This window comes from Ipomoea nil, unplaced genomic scaffold (assembly GCF_001879475.1).
Source record: "Ipomoea nil cultivar Tokyo-kokei standard unplaced genomic scaffold, Asagao_1.1 scaffold0382, whole genome shotgun sequence".
NCBI lineage: Eukaryota > Viridiplantae > Streptophyta > Magnoliopsida > Solanales > Convolvulaceae > Ipomoea > Ipomoea nil.
In genome coordinates, this window is record NW_017616810.1 from 111,811 (window position 1) to 136,181 (window position 24,371).

General features: G+C 36.1%; 3 protein-coding genes across 4 annotated transcripts; 1 reads left to right on the top strand and 2 right to left on the bottom strand.

Annotated features, from left to right (window-relative positions):
• The first annotated feature begins 708 nt into the window (after positions 1 to 708).
• LOC109172066 (formin-like protein 1) lies at positions 709 to 4,989 on the top strand. Its single transcript, XM_019321227.1, has 4 exons — positions 709 to 2,141; positions 2,296 to 2,483; positions 2,903 to 3,147; positions 3,906 to 4,989. Exons 1-4 carry the CDS (start codon positions 892 to 894, stop codon positions 4,704 to 4,706), a joined length of 2,484 nt encoding a protein of 827 aa, XP_019176772.1. The 5' UTR covers positions 709 to 891; the 3' UTR covers positions 4,707 to 4,989.
• Positions 4,990 to 5,725: 736 nt separating this feature from the next.
• LOC109172067 (acyl-coenzyme A thioesterase 9, mitochondrial-like) lies at positions 5,726 to 12,403 on the bottom strand. 2 transcript variants are annotated; one of them, XM_019321228.1, is made up of 5 exons: positions 11,561 to 12,402; positions 11,072 to 11,249; positions 10,397 to 10,857; positions 9,899 to 10,027; positions 5,726 to 6,162 (listed from the first exon to the last, which is right to left on the bottom strand). In XM_019321228.1, the coding sequence occupies exons 1-5, from the start codon at positions 12,290 to 12,292 to the stop codon at positions 6,022 to 6,024; spliced, it is 1,641 nt and encodes a 546-aa protein (XP_019176773.1). In that variant the 5' UTR covers positions 12,293 to 12,402; the 3' UTR covers positions 5,726 to 6,021. The 2 variants fall into 2 exon arrangements, 1 of the variants encoding a protein (XP_019176773.1); XR_002052686.1 differs by having other exon boundaries at positions 6,054 to 6,162; positions 9,899 to 10,023; positions 11,561 to 12,403.
• Positions 12,404 to 18,610: 6,207 nt separating this feature from the next.
• LOC109171820 lies at positions 18,611 to 19,585 on the bottom strand. Its single transcript, XM_019320900.1, has one exon. The coding sequence runs from the start codon at positions 19,583 to 19,585 to the stop codon at positions 18,611 to 18,613; it is 975 nt and encodes a 324-aa protein (XP_019176445.1).
• Between the last annotated feature and the right edge of the window lie 4,786 nt (positions 19,586 to 24,371).

Sequence of the window (24,371 nt, forward strand, 5' to 3'; positions counted from 1 at the left end):
CTTGTGCATGATATTAACGACTATGGTTTTGTGGGATTTTTTTTTGGACATATGAATAAAAAAAATAATAATAATAAAGTTAGTCGGACAGTGCTCTCATAAACGGCTATTTTTTTTTATTTTTTTTTTTCATTTTTTCTTCTTTTTCTTCTTCACTCTCTCCTAATTGGCAAGTAAAAAATTGACAAAAAATTCATCCAATGTGGATATATGCTCCTAAAAGAATTGTTTATTTATTTATTTTTTTTTGAAACAAGAATTGTTTATTTTAATTTGAGCTAATAGCTATGACAATTTAATCTATTCTTTTTAACCTAAAGTCACAACTTGTGACTTTAGGTTAAAAAGAATAGATTAAACATGTACTTTTTGGTTGAATTAAATTATTTTTTGTATTGCTCGAAAATTTAATTGTAATTTTTTTGAGTTAAATGACCCAATTGTAATTTGTTGTGTAGTTGGATGACATATTTTACATTTATTCTTATATTTAAATAGAGTACAAAATAATTGCATGTTATTATAAATTTTTTCTCACTTGTATTTCTATTTAGATTAAACTTATTTTACAAATAATGATATGTGAAACAATTTCACCCGTGAATTACCTTTCCTAATAATTTAAAGAAAATATTACTATGCTCAAAGAATAAAATTATTATGGTGGGGTTTCTCTTCTTTAATTTCTCAACTATACATTGCACCCCCCAACCCCCACCGCTCTCACTCTGTACTACAATCTGTACCCTTCCTTTCTCCATTGCTGCAACAATGTAAAGCTCTCACTATATTCTTTATCTTCTCTGGGTTCTTCAAAGAATTCATCTTTTGATGATTACAGTTTGCTCTCAGTGCAGATAAATATCTATAATCACTTGTCGCTGTACTTCTATGGCTTCTGCATTTGCGATAATGGTGTTCTTAGCATTGTTAATAGTATTGCTTCTTTCTCCTCCCGCCGGCGCCGCACATCAGAGCCGCCATGGCCGGCGGATCCTCCACCAACCGCTCTTCCCACTTGGAACTTCTCTTCCTTCTACTAGTGTTGCTCACCCTCCCTCTGCTTCTCCCCCGAATCCGCCCTTAGTTCGGAACCCGTTTTTCCCGGTTTACACTTCATCTCCGCTGCCGTCGCCGCCGCCTGCGCCGGGTTCTTCCGCCGTTGCTACTCTTCCGGCGAATATTTCCTCCATTGTTGTGCCGGAGTCTTCCTCAAATGGCGGCGAGCCCGTTTCTCCGAAGGTGATAACCGGTATTGTGGTTGTCTTTGTTGTGTTTGCTTGCCTCGTTTTCGGCCTCGCCGTGTTTTTCCTCCTCCACCGCCGCCGCTACAGCGAGAAGAGCCACCGGGAAAAGACCGACAGCCTCCGCCTTGTCCCGCCTAACGCCACACCTTCCGACGACGCAGGCTTCGGCGGCGACACTATGAAGAAACCGCCATTGAACCTCCAGCGCCTCGGTTCGCCGGAGCTCCGGCCCCTGCCGCTGCTCCAACAGAAACGGAGAAATGGTGATGCCATGTTCCCGGCGGAAGAAGAAGAGGAAGAGTTTTTCTCTCCCACGGGGACCTCAGGCGGCAGAAATAGTCCCAACCTTAACGATTGGATCTCTCAGCGAGGGTTTGAAGAGCCATTTAGGGCTCAGAATAGCTTTCCCATTTCGAATTTGAATTCCCCAATTGATTCTTCATGTGCTAGTCCTTCCATAGACTTGAATTTGAGCCCTAGAAGCTTGAGGTCCCCTGACTCATTACTCAACTTCCCTGCTCAACCCCGCTTCATTCCCGCCCCGCCATTGTCTCCCGGAGTTTCAGATTCATCTCTGAAGATTCTAGAGTCTCCGGTGAGAAAACCGCCTGATTCCGGAAGCTATATGTGTGTAAAACTTCCTCCACCGCCACCTCCACCACCTCCTCCGGTGGTGCAAAACGAGGGTCCACCAGTGCTTGTGGCACCATCAAGGCCAGTAGTAATATGCCCGGGCCCGAATATGAGTGGCTCGTTGGATGGTTCGGGTGCTGGAGATACGAGAAATGTAGAGACTATGAAGCCGAAGCTCAAGCCTTTGCATTGGGATAAAGTTAGAACCAGTACTTCTGATAGAGCAATGGTTTGGGATCAGTTGAAATCTGGCTCTTTTCAGTGAGATTTTTAATTTTTAATTTTTATACCTAACTCATATATGTTCTTCGACAACTTCATAGCATAAGTCATGTCTGCATTTTCTTGCCCTTTTCGTTTTCCTTTTGTTTAATGTTTTATATATAGAGGAGATTTGATTGTTGCCTTGTTGTAGGTTGAATGAGGAAATGATTGAGACGTTATTCGTGGTAAACTTTTCGAAAGATCGCAATAAACACCCATTGATGCCGGTGTTGAATCAGGAGAATAAGGTGCTTGACCCGAAGAAATCTCAAAACATTGCGATTTTGTTGAGAGCACTTAATGTTACTATAGATGAAGTTTGTGAAGCGCTTTTAGAAGGTAAAGAGCTTGTTACTTCATGGAGTTTTTTTTAAAGTCATCAATTCATCATGAGAAGTTGTTATCTCAATACAGTTAGTTAATTGAAGCATGTGCTACATCTCAACTAAAAATCTAAAGCAAACACATGAACCATAGTTTCATGACCTTTGGCATGGGGTTGGCTCTGATACCAAATCATGTGCTCCATCTCAGCTAAAAGTCTAAGCTGATAGTTGGATTGCACATTTATGCTTATATAGCGATGAGATATCTCTTGCTCATCTCATCTTGAGTGACATTCAACCCCATTGCTAACCTTATGGATGGGAGTATGCATGTGTAGATGATGATCTGTCTAGTTTAAAAACAAGGTCTTTTGCATCAATAAGTATATTCATCTTTATTCTTTTTTTTTTTTTTTTTTTAAATGTAAACAGGCAATGCAGATATACTGGGAACAGAACTTCTTGAAAGTTTGTTAAAGATGGCTCCCACTAAAGAAGAGGAATGTATGTTAAAGGAATTCAACGATGCATCACCGCTCAAGCTGGGCCCTGCTGAAAAATTTCTCAAAACGGTGCTTGATATACCTTTTGCGTTTAGAAGGGTGGATGCAATGCTTTATATAGCCAATTTTGATTCAGAGGTTGAGTACTTGAAGAGATCATTTGAGACACTCGAGGTAAATTCGACTTTCATCATTCAAATTGTAGAGATAATAATATCTTCTGTATTTCTCCCTATTACTTGACATGAATACATGATAATGATGATAGGGCACATCAACACATCTAACTGAAGTGCAGATTTTATTTACTAGTTTGATTCTGTGGACATAATTAATGTGTATTGGGACAATATATAATTGGTTCTAGTACGATGTGATTGTTGTCCTGAAAGGCTTCATAATCGGCCTTAGCTGCTAGACCAAATCTGCATTGGCTTTGTGCAGTTATATGTATGCTGATATTGTGATCCACACAAATATTTTGACCATGAAGAGGTGTGTCGTGGTTTACTTGTTCAGAGGGACGGATAATTTCCTATATCTTAGCTTTTGTTAAGATCAAGCGCTTACCACTACGCCAAATGTTTGACCTTTTACTGGCCTCAGTCCAACAATCCCCGAACAGTCTTAAACCCGTGACATGGCTCTCATATCACTTGCTAGGATCAAGCGCTTACCCCCAAATACCATAAAGGCGCAACTTTATTTCCTTATACTGCCATCACATTTTCGAGAGGCAGGATGCTGGACTTGGCCTTTTACCGGCCTCCGCCCAACAATCCCCTAGCCACCAATTATTGGCCCGTTACCGGCCTCCGCCCAATCGCTTTTGGTATGTAGAGGAATAGCAAAATGGTTAGGGGAAACAATTGAAGCTTTGCAAATATTATAGCCTTCTTTTCTAGTTAACCATTGTTATTCTATCGTTTCAGGTGGCATGTGAAGAGTTGAGGAACAGCAGAATGTTTCTAAAGCTCCTAGAAGCTGTACTAAAAACTGGAAACCGCATGAACATTGGAACCAACCGTGGCGATGCGCTTGCCTTCAAACTCGACACACTTCTTAAGCTCGTAGATGTTAAGGGTAGTGATGGAAAAACTACACTCCTACATTTTGTCGTCCAAGAAATCATAAGAGCAGAAGGGTCTCGACTTTCTGGTGCTCCTCCAAAGGAAAATAATCAACAATCCACCTTCCGGGATGAGGTTGAACTCAGAAAGGTTGGTCTTCAAGTTCTTTCTGGCTTGAGTGGGGAGCTCACAAATGCCAAGAAAGCGGCCTCAATGGACTCGAATGTTCTTAGGAACGAAGCCGCAAAGCTAGCAGAAGGAGTTGCCAAGATCGAAGAAGTAGTGAAAATAAGCAAAGAATTAGCCTTGAAGGAGAGTAACGAGAAGTTTTGTGAATCGATGAAGCGGTTTCTGAAAAAGGCAGAAGTAGAAATCCTCAACATTCAAGCCCGAGAGAGCATGTCCTTCTCCATTGTGAAGGAGCTGACAGAATATTTCGATGGGGACTCAACTAAGGAAGAAGCTCATCCACTCCGAATATTCACGGTCGTGAGGGACTTCCTCTGTATCCTCGATCAGGTATGCAAAGATGTTGGCAAAATAAATGATCGAACCACAATCAGTAGCTCACGAGGCCAACCGTTTCACATATTTCCTGGATACGACATTGGAAGGCAGCAAGACACTTCATCTTCCGATGAAGACAGCTCTTCCTCGTCGTGAATAGCTTCATGTCTTGTATTCACTGGAGAGCAAAGGGATTGAGGTTTTGACATCCCTAAAGTTAGTTTTGGGGGTTTGTATAGATTCTATATAGTTAGAATTTGATTTTTTTTTTTTTTTATATAAAATATGGGTAATGCTATTTACACGCTCTAATTTTTATACATTTTATCCATGCCCATGCTATCAAGGAGAATAATCTGAGGGCATAGATAAACCAAGTAACTGTGTCAAAAAATTAGAGTGTATAAGTAGTATTATTCCTTTCTGTTTCTTGTTTTTACTTGCTGTTAAATATGGAGTATAATGCATTCAAAAAAAAAATATATATATGGAGTATAATGGATGAGTGTTATTATACTACGTAGCTTATTATGACAACATAGCCCTCATTTTCTTCTTCAAATTCCATGAGTTTACACTTGGAATATTTGAAGATTCACTATTTCACTATCAAAAGATAGATATGAAAGACAAGTTATAAACTATTCATAATTTAATATATATATATATATATATATATATATATATATATATATATATATATATTATTTTTTTTAAAAGGGGATAAATTGTAATTTAAGTTCCCGAGTAGTAAATGAGATTTAATGAGGCAATAGTAATTCTAATTAGTTACAAGGTGACAAAGACCTTGTGGTCGAGTAGTATAACTGTTGCTCTTACAAATGAAATGTCTAAAGTTCGATCAATTTAATAACTTTAAAATATCACATATATTTCTTTCAATTATTAACAATTTTAATTTTTACATATGAAATATGAATACCCTAAACCCTAACAAATCTCTTACGTATAATAAATTAGATTCCGTCCAAAATAACTAGACTAAAAAAAATAAGTTTTACCCTTTCTATATTAATGTTGTTTAAATTTCTATACAAAAATACTTCTTCCATTAGAACAAGGACAAATGACAGACACACATGACACCTTAGTGACTAATTAAGGAGTAAAATTACACCTACCTTATAACTTAGGATTAAAATTGCAATTTTCCCTTGGAAAAAAATAAATGTTTACTAAATAAAGCCATAAAGGCATGATAACCCCTGATTATACGAGGGATAGGTTTACAATCAAATCAGGAAATATCCAACTTCTTTGGTGAACAAGTATATTCTACACTAGCTAAACTTGATTTATTCAGCTAGGAAAAAAGATTCTATATACATAAATCCCAAAATAATTACTACCATAAAGCCAAATAGCATGAACCAAATTATCCAAATACCCTCATGCAGAAATGATGAAAATATGAACCTCATGATGTCCTGCAATGGCGCAGTTTTTAACATTAACAACATTTTTCGGCATCCATGCGCTCAATTACACGACGTGCTTCCTCCTCCGTGGCAGGAACAACAGTCCGAATCCTCGGACCATTTTCCAGTGCATCAGAGCAGACAGAGAATGTGAAGTAGAACTTGTTTGATACCTTGCAGAAGAAACAGACCTCATCAATGATATTCATTTCAAAGCAAGCTCCATATGGCAGCTTAGAGAAGAAACAATCTCCAAATTGATTAGTATTTGGTGCAATCAACGACAGAATCAGATGAAATATATGACTCCATTTGCCAGTAATGTGATAACTTAGAATATTGTTATGTCAAGTAACACAGTGGGGGCCATTTGCTAGGACTTGGGGGGAGACGAGGGTCAATTGTTATATCATGGACCAGGGTCCATCTTGCGTTGCGGACCTTGGTCCAAAAATTGTGTCGTTAACATATTCTGTACTTGTAGTTAACAGTTTATGTGCCTTTAAATAAATTGAAGGCACATATTATGTGTCTGTAGTTAACATATCATGTGTCTGTAGTTACCATGTTAAGCCTCTATAGTTAACATGTTATTATGTGTTTGCAGTTAACATATCATGTGTCTGTATTTATCATGTTATGTATCTTCACGTTAACATGTGTCTTCAATTTATTTATAAGCACATAAACTGTTAACTGCAAGTACAGAATATATCAATTGCACACACATAAAGTGATGATTATTTTGGACCAGGGTCCACAATCCTAGTCCATGGTATAATTTGCCGACGGGGTAAGGACGTAAGGTGGGCCTCACAATCCCCCTTCCCTACAATACAATGTCCCTCATTTAGTAGGTTCCCAAAAGATTAGGATTGCATCTCCATCTCACATGACTATGCATCTATACCCCTAAACCTACTACCTCTTAATGCATTCACTACTACCCTTAACTCGGTCCTAAACCTATGGGATTGACATTTGTAATTGAGTTAATATTAGAAATGGTCCTCCAACCAAGTATTGATAATTTTAGTTCTAAACTTCTAAATCGACCAAATGTGATACTTTGGACTTTTCAATTTGTGCCAAAAGTGGTCCTCTATAACAATTTCCGTCAGTTGGCAATCTAAATGGAGGGTATTACCATCATTTGCTCTTTTTGGTGCCAGGAATGATCGAAATTGTTCCTGATATGCTTTTGGTGGAGAGAAAACAATAAATCCTAACACTACTAAACATATTCTAACTTAAATCCACTTGCAGCAAGCTATTTTTAAATCCATTTTAAAATTCTTGTGATATTTATTAGTCCACAAAACTTAATTTTTTTGAATAATTTTTAATGAACTATATTTCATGGCCTAGGTACATGGCTGAAGGACAGAAGTTCTAGTTATATGTATGATGCAATTAGTAGAAAAAATTCTAGTTATATGTTTACATATTTTTACTCAACTTACTTTTATATTAACTCTACCTTTTCAAAAAAAAATTTATTTTTTAAAAATTACAATTCAGCATCTACACTACAGAAATAGCTTGCTCAAATGGATTTTAGTTAAAATTATTTTTTTCTTTTCCTTCAATTGAATATTAGGAAACTCCTAGTAGGAGTGGGCTTAGTTTCCTATTCCTATTAGGATTGATTTAGTATATAATTTAGTATAAATAGAGGTATATAGAAGTATAGAGCACACAGAGAGATTAAATCTATTGTAATCTTTCATTAAATATACTCTTTCTATTCTCTTCTTCTTTGGTTTTCACACATATTTTGCTTCCGCCTAACTGGCGGGTGGTGCTTATTCTCCACCTGCCAGGCCTTTCAATTCCTCAATTTCAACACCTTCCACTAAGCACATATAAGAACAAATTCTGGTCCTTCTTGGTGCCAAAAGGGAGTAAATGACGGTAATACCATCATTTTGATGCCAACTCATGGAAATTATGACAGAGGTTCACTTTTAAGCACAAATTAAAAAGTTTAGGTATCACATTTGGTTGATTTAAAAGTTCAAAACCAAAAATGGCACTACCCCAATAGTCGAAGGACCATTTATGGTATTAACTCTTTCTAAATCTTATTACTTATAAATTTAGTCCCATCATTAATTCTACAAACCAAAAAAAAAAGAAAAAAAAAGAAAAAAAAAAGGTTTCCAAGATGCCTAAAAGTGCAAGAGAAATATTCAAAAACAAATAGGAAAACATATGTGCAGCAACAAGGACGAAGCTAGAGCTTTTGTAGATCAAATTGAGAAGTCACTCCCATTACAAATCCAAATCTTACACAAGGGTGGCAATATTTTATATATAGAAGAGACCCTAGGAAGAGTCAATCCAACCCCCTCAAGGGCTGCAATATTCATCTATAGAGAGAGACCCTAGGAAAAGTCAATCCAACTGCCTCAAGGGAGATTAGATTATAGGATTTCTTCAACACATCGAAAGGGCTGCATCAACATCTAGCCAAAAAAGGAGATACATTCTATTGGTTTTTGTCATACTTTTTTTTTTTGAATACTATTGACTCTACTACAAGCTAGTATCTGTTCTATACTTTGTCTAACTACTGCAGCCCAAAGAGTCATACTTATTCTTTTACTTCATCTTTCATTCAGATGGCAACTCTTATTTATTCTAGAGTAAATACCCAAAATGGTCCCTCGACTATTGCTAAATTCACAAAATGGTCATCGACTTTCAATTTCAACCAATTAAGTCCTTAACTTTGCAATTTTGACATGATTTGGTCCTCCATCTATTTGACCGTTTGTTGACCGTGATCGACGATCTCCAGAAGAACCTTCAGCTCTCGTCGGAGCACATGGAGACCTCCAGGATGATGTTGCACTGGTTAGAAAACACGCCGTCTTCTTCGCTCTGGTACGAACTCAACTACATTGAATCCAAAGGGAGGATGAAGAAAGACGACCGGATTTGGTAGATTGCTTTCGACAGTGGATTCAAATGTAACAGTGCGGTCTGGAAATGCAACCGGAACCTTAAAAAACCGACGGTGGACCATGAAATTACATATATATCCTCAAAAATCACAGTCAACAAATGGTCAAATAGATGGAGGACCAAATCGTGTCAAAATTACAAAGTTAAGGACTTAATTGGTTGAAATTGAAAGTCGAGGACCAATTTGTGAATTTAGCTATAGTCGAGGGACCATTTTGGGTATTTACTCTTTATTCTATGCCAAAGACTTTGTGATCAAGTGGCAAAAGTCTATGCCTTTAAGTAGGATGCCATAAGTTTGATCCCAAACCTCTTAGATGTACCAAAACAATCTCTTGCGTATTCTATTATCTACAGTAGTAAACAAGAGAGCCTAGAAGCCTTATCTAGGGATTCAATTGATCATTGTTTTATTATTTATTTAATTTAATTTAACTCTATCCTCTGTTTTCTTGAAACTTAGGGTGTATTTGGTTCGCACATAAGAATCGGAATCAGAATCGGAATGAGTATCAAATACTTGGTAATAGTAATGGGTTTTGGTGAAAGTATTTAACATGTTTGGTAGTAGGGTGGAATGGGAATGGTTACTAATAGTAGTGCTTGAGAATGAATAAGGGAATGAAACCCTTATTTTATTTGGGTATGCATTTTTCAATTGATGGGTGTATTCGAAACCCATAGTAGTGTTCTAAAAACCTATCAACCAAACAACAACAATCACTTTCATACCCATTCCTATGGGCAAAACCCACCAACCAAACACACCCTAATTTTAGTACTTAGCAGCATAGAATATTCATATTGTATTGTGTTTATTATTAGTTGAGCATGTGCATTCGCGTATATTTGTAATTTTATAAAATCCAGAATAGAGAGTCCACCTAAACCAACAGATTAGTAAAACCACTAACATCGTAAATTATTGTACGTGCTTACCTCACTGGACCGCAGTTCGGGTCTTGTAACATGAGCTACAACCTCCACATTAATCAAAGGCTGAGAAGGATTCTCCAGTTCTGTGTACAAAACACATGATTTGAAGCGAAGGAAATTTCCAACATCTACCTGCACCGGAATATCAATTGTTAAAAATCAAAGTAACATACACTTGAAACTCCGATCCTGTCATATCATGGATTCACAAAACCTAACAATCCTTCAAACAAAAAAAAATTTGAATTGAAAATTTTGGCAAAAGTGACAAGCATATATAGCATCTTGTTATAATTTAAGATTGGGCCATGGTCACTCAACTGGGCTATAATGCACATGGGCCAAACCACACTAAAAGATTGAATCCAACCAATTAGCTAGTCTAACCCATGGTCTTATAAACCCATATGCTCTCTCTTATTTTATAGATGTGGGACTCTTAACACATATATTGCGTTCAAAACAATATTTATATTTGAAAGATATTGGTCATCGACTTACAGGTTTTAAGAAATCAATATGATCAACTTCTTTGAAGCAAGGTGCACTCCCTGCAAATGCGTAAGCCGTTGCATAGGCCAGCTCAAAAGCTCTTCTCATCAAAAAGCCTCCAAATATACGACCATGGATGTTCCTTTGCTGAGGTTGGCAAATCAAGGAATTCTGGAGGCAGGTATCCTGGATCAGAATACTATCCCTGTCTGCCAAAGCTGGCATGTCGCAAAACACTCTGCCCTCGCCCAACAATTCATTAATCCTATTCACTTCTTCAATATCAACTTCCTTTTTCTGTTCCCCTCTCGGTTTCTTCCTCATTTTGTTTCTTTCTTCAGCTTCACCCCAAAGCAGCTTTTCATCTTCCGTTTCTGGTGAAATCTGGTTGACCGGAGCTGATTTTCCAGTAACAGAGTCACGAGCCACAAAAGTGAAGTTTGCAGTAAGAGCCAAAGAGTCTGAAGTATCTGTACCATACAGTTACGGTTAGAAATCACAACCAATATGAACCGATCATGATTCAAATGTATTGGAGGCAAAGTTTTGAGAATATGTTGTTTTAAAGACACTGCACTTTATAAGCAGGAGAAATTTCTTATTTCATAAACCAGCACACAATCACAGAGAAATGGGGAATAAACATTATAAAATCATGAACATTGTTACTTTTCTGATACATACCTGGTGAGGGCTGAATCACTTTCAATTGAATCTCCATGGATGACCTCCCAACCCAAGTAACAGCCCCCTCAATTTCCAAATCCAAATCGATTCGAATTGGTTTCTTCAAAACCATCTTGTCAACCGAGGCAGTAACTAGTAATAACGGCCTAGTTGCGATATCATCATCCGAGCAGTGCTGGATTGCAGAGAGATATATATAAGAATGTTGAGAGCTCTTTTCAAACCATGTAAAGTAATTATAGCAATATGGAATCACAATAACAGAATGGAAATGTAATCAACAATCAAACACAACAATAGGCTGGCAAGAATTCGTTAAATGTCTGAAAAAACTCTAGCAACTAAAACACAAACATCCCAAGAACAATACCCATTGTGAAATAGAATTTGAAATCCAGATGTGCAAAATAATAACCACTTGAAAATTTTATTAGAAATCCAACAATAAATAAATTATACAAAAGCATCAGTCTCAGACTTTGTTACCTTATAAGATATTGTTCCAGCCAAAGCATCAAGGTCTTCGACCAATCTTCCCATCCTCATCATATTCCAGGGGTTTCTATACTGTTCTCTCAGAGCATAATCAGTGGAGAATTTGTAGAATACACTGCTCCTGCTCATTCCAGGAGTCTTTGTCATCAGTTCACTCTGGGGAGGGGCATCAATGGTGGTGGCATTAGAAAGCGTCTCAAAAATGCTCGATCTTGCTTCCCACAAGGCATTTGTCACTGGGGAATAATACATTCCAGGCCACAAGTTGGTCGGCTTTCGAATTGAAGAACCTGCGTCAATGGGAGTGCTAGAGTTGTCTAATGGCACCGAATCGCCGGATGAAGAAGGTCCCTTCGGAGAGCTTGAAAATCGTCTTAATTGCGAAATATGGGAAACAATTTGGCCACAAATAAAAATGGATTCTGCTTTCTTGGACGAACGGAGGGAGTGGGTTGGAGAAAGTTCATAGCTCTGGGGTTTTGAAGATGAAACAAACCAATTGAAGTTTCTTGAAACTTGATCGCAAGATGAGATTTTTGATGCATTGAAAATATGGGCATTGGTTAATTTGTTTGGGGAGGGAAGAGTTTGGGTTGATTCTCGAATGAGAAAGTGGGAAACAAATGTGTGAAGAGAGGATACCGATTCATTTGTTCTCACCTTTAAATCAATGGAGGATGTCGATAGATAATGAGAGAACGGAGGTGCTCGTGGAGGTTTCATGGAGTCGGAAGGAAAATGCACCTAATTGGCGACTAAGTGTTTTTCTGTGAAATATGCCACTCCCAATCATAGTCCCACTGTCACCTTCTAAATAGATGAACGTTTATAGCTGGACTCACACCTCGCCCTCATTAGAATGGAAATAGGCCGAGCACAGTCAGGCTTTGAAAATTTAGGTCTAAACCTGTTATGAAAATTTATGTTATGAAAATTTAGGCAAATTTTAGGGTCAGTTCCAAACCTAGAAAATGACTTTTGGAAAATATTTTTTGAATTTTCAGTGTTTGGATGCAATAGAAATTTTCAGTGTTTGGATGCAATAGGAAAATTCAGTCATTTATTTTCGTTAACGGGGGAAAATGAAGCCATTTTGGTAGAAGTCATTTTTCGTCAAAATATTTAATTATACAATTCTACTCATTTTTTAGAAAATAAACCAAACACACCATGTTTTCCAAAATGCAATAACCAAACGCGGAAAAGAAAAATGTTTTTTGAAAAATGAGTCATTTTCCAAAAGTCATTTTCTTGCTTTCCAAACGGACCCTTAGTGTAAACCGGGCGTCGTCTTGAAGTTAGGCATTGGCAAGATACAAACATCACCGGTAATTCTTTCAAACAGGCAAATTCTATCATTCATCGTCCTTATTCCTTTTTCTCTCATTCGTGTTGTTCTTCTTTCTCTCATAGCGCGGCGATCTTTTTCTATTCAAACATGAATGAAACGATAGGTAGAAGCAATATTGATGAGATTGATGCAAATTCATAGTTGTTGTTGATCACAATTCATAAAGTCCGGTTGTGTATCCTCTCATCATGTCCAGGTTTGCTTAAGTCACATAGAAATGTTTCTATGAATTAATTGACATATTTAAAAGACATGAAGAAGCGTTAAGTTGCCTTATTAGATGGTATTCGTTTTTTAAAAAATCAGTCTAGAGGTTCACCATTTGTTGGATTACTTCTAGAGATGCTTACAATACTGTTTTTTAGATTCAGTGAAGAATTTAGATGGTACTGATTCTAATACTTCGATTGAGATAATTATGAGGAAACAAATGAAGAATTGAGTTTTTTTTTTTATTACTTTGAAGTCTATAGAGATGCAAGATTATGTAGCTTTTTTTTTTTTTTTTTTGGAGGGATGCACAAATGAATGTGGATAATGGGTTGTTTCGAGATTTAATAATACATGATATAACATAGCGTACCAATATGTACGATATAATTTGTGGCCCTTTTGTAAGTATGGATCACCACTGCATGAATGTAATGTTTCGTTGTGGTTTTTATTGAATGAGAAAATAGAATCCTTTGTTTGGTTGTTCAAAACATTTCTACGATCTATGGATGGTAGGTGCCCACAAACAGTAATGATTGATAAGTGTTCTGCTATGGCTGCTTCAATCACGCAAGTCTTTCTGAGTTCAAATCATAGGCTTTGTATATGACATATTGGGAGAATTCAAAGAAGCACATTAAAAGGATTAAGGAATCAAAAGTGTTTCTTAAAGTTATTCAATTTTATGTTAAAGTATACTGATAAAGAAGTTGAATTCGAATTTTTCTGGACCAGGTATGTTTTGCAACATTCATTAGATTTTTTATTTTTGAAAACTCAACATTCATTAGATGATTTTGCAGTGTTTATAAAATGATACTACGTTAGTGTTTATTTTATGTTTTGTTTTTAGTGTGATTGTGGATTAATTAGTTGAAGATTTTATATGTTTGTATAGTTCAACTGGATGTTCAAAAAAAGTATAGTTCAACTGGATTTATTCGGTATACCACATACCCCTCTCTATTTAGAAATATGATCTTTAACTTAGTAGTATGTTTGAACTTTCATAAATTTTTTATGTTTCATTCCATACATAGTGTAGTTTCATTTTTGTTACAATTCATGTTTTATGTTATACTTTTCAGGATGATGACAGAGTATAAGTGTCTTAACAATTCCTAGTTAGATAAACTCTACAACATTATGGAGAAATTGTGTCATGCGTTTAGTAAAGATTATTTCTCTAGTGGTATTTAAGTATTTTATCTTCCCAAAGGAGTGAGTCTACAAACCATTCCATTTCTAGAAGATTATAAAAACAGCTGGATTGTGTGATTTTTATAATTCCGTTGTTAATGTGGTTTCTTAGTGAAAAAGTAATGAGAATGGTGAAGTTGTGTGCTGCTCCCAAGGTGTGTTTTCCATGCTATGAATCATGTGAAGCTCCTTTCACATGCTAGAGATGTTTACACCATTGAAATATGTTATCCATTTGAGGAACAGTTCTTGAAAGGTTCTTCATTCCATCAAGAAGTTGTGGGGGTAGTGGTGATGAAATTAAATATGATGTTTAACGTTCTGATATTGATCTTATTCGTCATGAGGTTGTTTTAGAGTTAAGGACCTGTATATATGTTGTAGGCAAGCTGTTTTTAGAGATGAGTATTTTATGCTCTTATTATTTATGCATTTTAAATATTTATTATGCTGCAACAATCCCTGATAAGTACGTTCTTAAAAGATGAACCAAAATAGTTCTTGAAGATAGAATTATGGATACTGCATCTCTCTCAAATGTTTTTAGTGTTGCTTCATCAGTTTGGGTTATACAAATGGGTAGGAAGTTCAGCAACTGGTTTTATCTAGTCTAGGCAATTGTAAAGCTCGAGAAGTATGTGAAGATGCATTTGGGGATGCCAAAAGAAAGATTGAAGGTGAAATTGGTCATATTTTCTTTGAAGTGGGTGAATGACCCGACCCACATGTGGTGTAATACAAAATCCATCACATAGTAGGGCAAAAGGTGATCACAATAGAAAGTTGATTAGCACAATGCAAAAGAAGTATAATCATGCTAGAGTTCGAAAGAGTTATGCCAAGTCTGTTGAATTGAATACAAAGGCATGACAGTAGTTCAGTCCCCTGTTACGTTTAGGAATCTATTTCTAATATGGTAGGTAGTGGTTATTTTCTTATCCCTCTAGTAGTAGTAGTTTAAAGTTGGTTCATTTTAGATCTAATTTTGAAAGGACAATGCTAATAGTAGTGTGGATTTAAATACAGTTTGTATTGGATTTTTATTGCCATGTCTAACAATTTTTATGCAGTATGCATGGGAATGATTTTGTAGTTTGGATTAAATGAAAATGTGGTATTGTTAAAATGAAACTATAATGTATTTAAAATGAAACTGTTGTTAAATGTCATTTTAAAATCTAATGAAATTGAGGTGTAATACAAATGAAACTAAAGTATTCTTGGAATGAAATTGTGGCATACATAAAATGATACTGATATTTTAACTCAATGTCTTTTTTTATACCACCTAAAGAAACTGTCTTGTACTTTAAGTGATAGTATAATATTGTTGAAATGAAACTATGAAATACATAAAATGAAACTAGTATGTGTTTGAAATTGTTTTTTTTTTGTTTTTTTTTTTATTATAAAATCTAATGAAATTGTGGTGTAAGAACAACTCAAGGTCTAACCATTCGAGAAGGAGATCGAATGGTCACCTAAATGGTAAACCGAATCGTTATCCGAATGGTCAAATTAGAGGGCATGTAAAGCCTTAGAAGTCAACTAGAAAACCAATGAGAGGTGCCAGAAAATTGTTTCCCTTCGATAAAGACTGGCTTATGGTCCATGAACCATCGCCCAAAGCGCAATTTGAGCGGTTTCATAGGCTTAAGCAAACGCCTTATTCTAGGGTGCATAGCAATGTTCGTAAACTCCAAATTCAAAAACATTATGCACCTAAAATTCCCAAGAAATTTCAAAATATCCCTTATAATTATGATGTCTTTAACAGCTACATTGGACCGAGAATGGGTTTGACAAGCTCTAGGTTCAAATAGATGCCTAAGCTCACTAACCAACAAGCTAAGTACCCACGAAGGTATGTGTACTTAAATAAAATTAATTTTTGATTTCAGGTTTACATGGTCATTTGGTACGTAGAAAGCTGTGACACCCCGTACTAATTATTCTATAATTAGTACTTTAATTATTTTGATAAGGGATTTGTTCTTCAATTTAGTCCAACTTCTAATATAAATAAATCCCTAGCCAATATTGTTGTAATTGTGGTGCCCGTTGGCCCGTTAGCTCCTAACCGGTGTATTGTAGACAATATAATCTATGAACTAAAGCAGGAAATGTAAAAGAGTAGAGAGAAGTGATAGTAAGAATGACCAGAATTAGAAGAAATCAGTGTGTCCTTTCATTCAAGCATTGTACAGTATATATACACAAGAATGGGTAGCTGTTACAAATCTACTCATTAAGATTAGCTGTTACAAATTAGGACATTAAGCACTATAATAATGTCCATTAATCATGTTTTATAACACTCCCCCTTGGACATTATTTTGTCATAATCATGCCTCGTTAAAAACTATACTAGGAAAACCACGTGGGAAAAAACCTAGTTGAAGAAAAGAGTACATGATATATAAAAATCATATATTGTTTGGTTGACTTATTAAAAACCTTAACTTAAGAAAACCCTGTGGGAAAAAAAACTTAGTTAAGGGAAAAAGAATACAACTATAAGCCTTCAAGGCATAATCTTCAGGATTTTGAGGTTTGTCTATTAAACATTTATTTTGTAACTTTTCTTATTGGCATCATACCCATGCCTCGTTAAAAACCACACTAGAAAAACTTAATGAGAAATACCTAGTGAGGAAAAGAGTACATGGTATGTATATGTTGCAAAAGGTACAATTGTTAGTCTTTTAAGACCCAATCTATGGGATTAATTTGAGTTGAATGTACTTTCAGTCTCCCCCTGAAGATAATAATCTTCAAAGTTTAAATATTCTAAATAAAATATTTGTTTTGATAGGGGATATGATACACCCTTCGAGATTGTTACTAGAACTAACATTATGTATAATGATCTAGTGACTCTTCTGGAGCTCACATGGATTGAATATTGATGCTATGTATTTTGTTTAATATTCTTAACTATACCCATTTAATATTTGTATAACATAAGCTTTTAGATAATTAATGTGGGTAAAACAAAACATAACCAGTTTAGGATTTGTCATCAAGAATATCAATTAAAATAACCAATATCCAAGTAGCCAAAAAAAAATCCTACTTAGTTACTCATATATAAACAAACTTTGTATCTCAAAGATACATGTTGCGGTTTTTATTTTTCTCATTTTTGAGAACTTTTAATTCTGCATATCCTATTTTATCATTCTGCCAGTTATGTAGCGGAACTTTAATGACATTCATTTTGGAGAGTATATTCATTTAGCTACGAACTCGCTTTTATATTTACACCACCTCATTATCCTTGTTTCTCTTTCATACACATACCCATTTTGTAACCTACAGGGTTAATGGTGTATATGTTATAAAGAGCATTTATCAGCGAGTTGAGCTATATATATGCCTTTAATTGCTCTTTTTATACATTAGTTAATTAGGGCACTTCTAGTGCCTAACTCTGGATCCAGATATAATATGAGCAATTAAAGGTAATTGTGTTGTCGACAACTTTAATATTTTCATAAGTTTCTCCCACATATAAAAGCTTTTATAGTATTTCTAAGTCAACTAGATTATAGCCATTTCCCAAAGATATTTGCATCTAGTTGTTCCGCATCTCAGTATTGTGATTATTTTGGTGCACCTATCAACTTACTGAGTTTTCTCGTCTTCTGGACGTACATAACTTCTTAAGATTTTTCGAGAGTGACAAAAATTCTTTACTAGATCTAGTTCTTTTGGATTCATATTTTTCACTCTTTGGCAGATAGTTGCAATTATTTTATGAACTAGTACGTGATTTTGAAAGATGAAGATCATTCCATTCTGTGAAATTTCTCGGCATTCTGACTCATATCTCCCCCTAATGCCGCGAACCGATCTTCATAAAGTATGAAGTCAGTGATCCTTCTCTAGATTTTTAGACAACTGACAGAGGCATACAACCAATGTGTATTTGATAGCCTCTAGAGATATGCCATGGTGGTGTGACAGTAAAATAAACTGCATACTGCAGATTTTGGGAAATGTACGATTTTGAAATCACGTATATCAAGTATAAGGGAGAATAAGGATATGTAGTGTGCCGGAGGTTTAGAATTAAAGTAGTAGCATGGAATATTTTATTTCCCCAACAAGTATCCGGCAAACAATAAAGTATCTTATTTTTGAAATTCATAGATAAAGAATTATCCGAAATTCATAGATAAAGGATTACTCAAAACAATAGAGTATCTTATTTTGAAAGATATATGCTCACATGCATAAAAGAACGAAAATGATGCATGAAAAGAATGAGACACTCATTCTTGGTTTCCATAATCCTTAAGTTCCTCGCCTAATAAGTCATCACTCAAATTGAGTAAGGCGTTTGCTTCAGGCAATGCAGCTTGAGAGGATTCATTTGTCTTCCGGTCATTATTTTGTTGTATCATCATCTGGTAGGCTTCGACCAAATGTTTTGAAGTGCGACACGTGCGGGACCAGTGTCCTTTGCATCCACATTTATAGCATGTATTTTGTTGTCCTTGACGAGTTTGATCTTCGGGTTGCTTATTCTGGGTCCGAGAATCACCGTTATTAGCTCCGCTCCTGCCACCTCGCTTCGGGCCCCTACCGCGGCCTCTTCCTCGCCCTCGACCCCGTCCCCTCCGATTGTTGCTTGATTGGGCAACATGGTGCACTTCAGGTGCAGGTGCAGCGCCGGTTGGGCGTGCATTGTGGTTACGCATCAACAATTGGTTGTGCTTTTCAGCGACCAGTAACGCAGAAATCAGCTCTGAATGCTTAGAATAGTTTTTGGCCCTGTACTGCTGCTGGAGTACAAGATCATTAGCATGAAATGTGGACAAGGTTTTTTCTATCAAGTCTGTATCTGAGAGTTCCTGCTCACAGAGCTTGAGCTGAGATACGACCTTGTGTAATGCTGAGTTATATTCAGTTACTGATTTAAAATCCTGGAATCGGAGGTTTAACCAATCGAATTGTGCTTGTGGCAAGATCAGTGATGTCTGCTGGTCAAAACGATCTTTAAGGGATTTCCAAAGGGCATGTGGGTCTTTTTCAGTGAGGTACTCATTCTTGAGATCATGGTTGAGGTGGTGGCGGAGGAAAATTAGGGCCTTAGCTTTCTGAGCGTCATCGCTCGGGGAATTTTCAATGATTGTGTCTTGTAGTTCTGTTGATGTGAGATAAATCTCAACGTCAAGGGCCCATGTCAAATAATTGCTTCCATCCAGGGAAAGCTCGGTGAATTCACGTTTCACGATGGCAGCCATAATCTATTGTTTTCAAAAGAAAATTATTAGTTCTGGCTAAACTTGATGGCGTAAATCCAAAGCCTAATTTTATAATTCACATAATAATAAAATTATATATTATGCAAGACAGAATATGCATAGAAATTCATCATATTATCCAAATAAATTGCAAAAAAATAGCAATTTAATATATAAACATATTCAACCATAATATTCAGATAATAGGCCCAAAACAATTTATACATTTATACGTATATCAGAAAAGATTAATAAATAATCATAAGCCCCAAAAAAACATAATGTTTTGAAATGGGCCCAAAACAAGTAAAAGACCCAAAACACACTTTTCTGTTAAAAAAAATACGGGCCAAAAAATACCCAAAATGGGTTTGACTAATTAAAACAAAAATTAGAACCCTATATCAGATCAAAACTGCATTGGATTTTCATATTTTGCATCTGATGTCAATCGATCGATTTTTATAACTTTCATCTCCATCTTACGAGATGGATCGATTTTTATAACATTCATCTCCATCTTACGAGATGGATCGATTTTTATAACTTTCATCTCCATCTTACGAGATGGAGATCCGCCCTCTGGCTTGCCAAGAACCCTCGCCGGAGGTTCTGGATGTTCGCGGATCTCGCCAAACGCGCCCGAGCGGAATGCGATTGCAAGAAAAGGATGCGAACACCTCTGTATGTGCAGAAGGTTTCCTTGCACTTTATTGATGCGGCTAGTCAGATTGATCGGCCAAGCATTACAGATTAGATGAGCCGCGAGAAAAAAAATAACAAAACAAAAACAAGAGCGGTCACAATGTCTGGGATGTTGAACCAGAGCCGCTGCCGCCCTCTGCCGGAGAGTCGTGCTATCGCGAGCCGCCACCGCCCTCTGCCGGAGAGCCGTATTGTCGGGACTGCTACCGTCGCCGCCCACCACCGGGCTTAGATCAACGACCAAAACAGGTTTTTTTTTTTTTTTTTTTTTTTTGTGGTTTTTCGAAAAAAAAAGAGTATACATACATTCGACTTTTTCGAAAAAAATATGTATTTCTTTATTTCGAAGTAAATCATTTTTCGAAAAGAAAATTTTGTATACATTGAGAATGCTGTTATTCTGTAGATTCTGAAAAGTATATGTATACAAAAAAACATAATGTTTATCTGTATATGAAAAAAAATATATGTATTCGAACATTCATATGAATTCGGATGTATATAAAAAAAATGCTTAGACATATTCCACATAAACAGAAACTCATAGTATAAATATGCAATTTGAGACATCTAGAAATAATGCTTAGAAAAATCATAAAAGTACCGTTCACCGGGATTGAGCGTGCTGATAACGTGTTGTAATTGTGGTGCCCGTTGGCCCGTTAGCTCCTAACCGGTGTATTGTAGACAATATAATCTATGAACTAAAGCAGGAAATGTAAAAGAGTAGAGAGAAGTGATAGTAAGAATGACCAGAATTAGAAGAAATCAGTGTGTCCTTTCATTCAAGCATTGTACAGTATATATACACAAGAATGGGTAGCTGTTACAAATCTACTCATTAAGATTAGCTGTTACAAATTAGGACATTAAGCACTATAATAATGTCCATTAATCATGTTTTATAACAAATATAAATATATTAAATCTCAATTCCTAATTCTTATCTCATTATTATTATTTACTCTTGTAGCCCAATCTGTATAATATAAACCATGACTTCTTATTATATCTATTAAGTTGGCCCATGTGTTATTTAATATGACTCATTTACCCACTCTTCTAACCTAATATATCTAATATACTTATCATATCTATTCATACATAAAATATCTTAGACATTGTCTTTCTCCCCACTCCACTCTCACCTCACTCACACGCCATTTTCCATCTTCTTATCACTAGAAATTGAGTTCATCTTCTACAAGGAAAACTCCACCAAGATTACTCTTTTATACATCTTCTCAACACAACTAATTAAGATCATCTTCTATTTGGCATTTTCCCTTCCTATTTCATAATCTTTATTACATACATTCATCATTCTATTTTGGGGTTTTGGGTTTCTTAGAGGTTCAAGAAGAAGAAGAGTTGCTAGGGTGATTTGCTTGGTGTTTGACGTTTGGTTTGCTAGCCTAAAAGGTATATTCCATGTCCATCAAAATCTATTTCCAACTTATATAAATGTTCGCGATGTTCTTGGAAATCCCTAAGTATATTCTTGATGTTATTTCTTGATATGAGTCTTGTTCTTGAGTATATTTTGGTGTTATTCTTGAGCTATGATGTATATCTTTGATTCCCTATGATCTATTGTCATTCTAGCATTGTTGGTATGTATTTCTTGTTGAGTTTTAGCCTTTGTTTTGATGAAATAGAGTTACTGTTGAATTGGTCTGATTAATTCTGTTGCGTACTGTTTCTGCTTCACTTTTGGTTGTGCGGGCCGTCCTCGCGGGTGTGTGATGTCCGTGAGGGACACCCGCAAGGTGTCTTGCAGGGGTGTGTGGCGGGAATCTCTTGCCCGTTGCACACACCCACCTCCTTTGTGCGGTAATGTCCGGCGGGTATTCTACCCCCGCGGCAATGGACCGTTAGGTCCTGGGAGTATTTTTCATAATGCACTTCTTTTGGTTTTCCTGTGCATTGTTGTTCGGTCTTTGGTGTATTGCAAGTCTATCCCAGTATTTTGTGAACTCTTTGGCCTTCTTTTGAATTGTGATTCCTTCATGAATCATGGTCTCTTGATATCAATTGGTTCTTGAGTTATTTGATGGTATATATATACATTTGATTAGCTATATTGTATTATTATTGGATTGGTGGAATATGAGCTTTGGCTCCGTTTGCATTGGTGGAATATGAATTGCATAGGTGGAAGAGGCTTAGGCTTCACTTTGGTGGATAAGGTTGGATTGGTGTACATACATGTTGGATTCTTGGTGTAAAGGTTGGATTGGAGTTCGATTGGATATTGATTTGATATTGAGCATTTGGCTATTTGTTATATATTTCCTTTGGCTATGTATATACCATTGTAACTTGTTGATGTGAGAACTCTTGGAATTCCTTTGTTGGTCAATTTGGTTATATCTCTTTTGAGTTACCTATTGAACCTTGTCGTTCTTGGAATAAGTCTAGTGCCCCTAGAATTGATTATTGTTGATTGAGTATCTATCTTTGGAATCTTTCAGTTGAGTTCATTGATATATATATATATATATATATATATATATATATATATATATATATATATATATATATATATATATATATATATATATATATATATATATATATATATAGTCATACCGTTGCAAAATCTATTTTGATATAAAAGTATATGTATGTAGTTTTACATGTTGGAGTGGATTTACTTAGCATCATTCACTAATTTTTATAAAATGTTTCCAGGTTGGCTTAGAGATATTCCCCGAGAGCGCGATATCTAGTCTGAATGGTGTGGTCTTATCCTTTGTATTAGATAAACCCTTTGTTGAATTTCATAGTTGAATTATTGTATCTTGTAAGTAACCTAAGCGTGCAATAACACCCCCATTTAGGGGTGTGCATCGGACGGATCGGATCGGATTTGTATTCCGTCCATCCGATCGGATTTCGGATTGCATTTTTGCAATCCAATCCGTTATTTGTTGTACCTAAAAACCAATCGGATATGCTACTTCGGATGTCGGATCGTTTGGATCGGATGTCGGATTGTTTGGATCGGATTTCGGATTTCATTCGGATTTCAAAAAGTAATTAATAATTGAATAACTGATTAAATGAAACAAAATATTCCTTAAGAATAAAACATGCAACAACTTAATAATTTTCAGAGCTACAGAACAGAAACATCAAACATATAATCGTTTAATTTTACAACAAAAATTGCAAAAGTAAACAAAAATACAAAATTAATCTAAGTTTAAGTGTTTAACTTTCAAAAATTCAAAAAAAAAGTTAATCACTTAAACTTCAGGCTTCAGCAATCATTCCAATCAACATCTTTAGTTCTTTACAGCAATAACCATTTCTACACTTCTTCTTGTTAATATCAAAACTTAAAACAATATTAGGCAACATATTATCAATTAAGTAAACAGTTAACTCTAAACAATATGAAGCTGTAGGGGCATTAGGCTAATAGCCTTATAGGCTCATATTGCAATTTTCCATTTCAAGTAATGATAGGGGCAAGTTGCTCAAATGTGTTATAATAGCACATGAGCAACATAGCAACACCTACCATTTGTTCAGGCTCAGACTACCGTCTATTGGAGAAGAAGAGACAACAGACGAGACTAAGGAGTAGAGAACAGAGAGAATAGAGAGAACAGAGAGAACAGAGAGAACTCAGACTCTTAGAGAGTAGAGAGATGTCAGAGGAATGGAGGATGAGAGGAGTAGAGAGAACTCAGAGAAGTCTCAGAGAGAGAGAGAGTAGCGACTGCGCAAATGGACATCATCACCGTTCAACATACATATATACTAACATTAAACGACGTCGTATAGTATATACCTAAACCTTAACCCTAATAAACTTCGGATATTCGGACGGGTCGGATGGAAAAAAACCAAACCCTATCCGATTTGCATTATCCGGCGTCGTTTAGCCTGCGGATCGGATATGGAGAATCGGATGCGGATCATATCGGATTGCATGGTTTCGGATGTCGGGTCGGACGGATTTTGCGGGTTGGGTCGGGTTTGCACAGCCCTACCCCCATTGAGTTTAAAACTTTGAATTCGCTTCCGCATTTCTTTAGATTTTCTGTATTTAGAATTTAGTGGTGTTACA

Excerpts from the sequence above, each read along its gene's own strand:
- LOC109172067 (XM_019321228.1), bottom strand. The coding sequence starts at position 12,292 with ATGAAACCTCCACGAGCACCTCCGTTCTCTCATTATCTATCGACATCC. Across the intron at positions 10,858-11,071 it reads AGTGATTCAGCCCTCACCAG|ATACTTCAGACTCTTTGGCT; the intron begins GTATGTATCAGA and ends TGTATGGTACAG. Across the intron at positions 10,028-10,396 it reads ATATTGATTTCTTAAAACCT|GTAGATGTTGGAAATTTCCT; the intron begins GTAAGTCGATGA and ends ATTCCGGTGCAG.
- LOC109171820 (XM_019320900.1), bottom strand. The coding sequence starts at position 19,585 with ATGGCTGCCATCGTGAAACGTGAATTCACCGAGCTTTCCCTGGATGGA.
- LOC109172066 (XM_019321227.1), top strand. The coding sequence starts at position 892 with ATGGCTTCTGCATTTGCGATAATGGTGTTCTTAGCATTGTTAATAGTA. Across the intron at positions 2,142-2,295 it reads TTGAAATCTGGCTCTTTTCA|GTTGAATGAGGAAATGATTG; the intron begins GTGAGATTTTTA and ends GCCTTGTTGTAG. Across the intron at positions 3,148-3,905 it reads GATCATTTGAGACACTCGAG|GTGGCATGTGAAGAGTTGAG; the intron begins GTAAATTCGACT and ends CTATCGTTTCAG.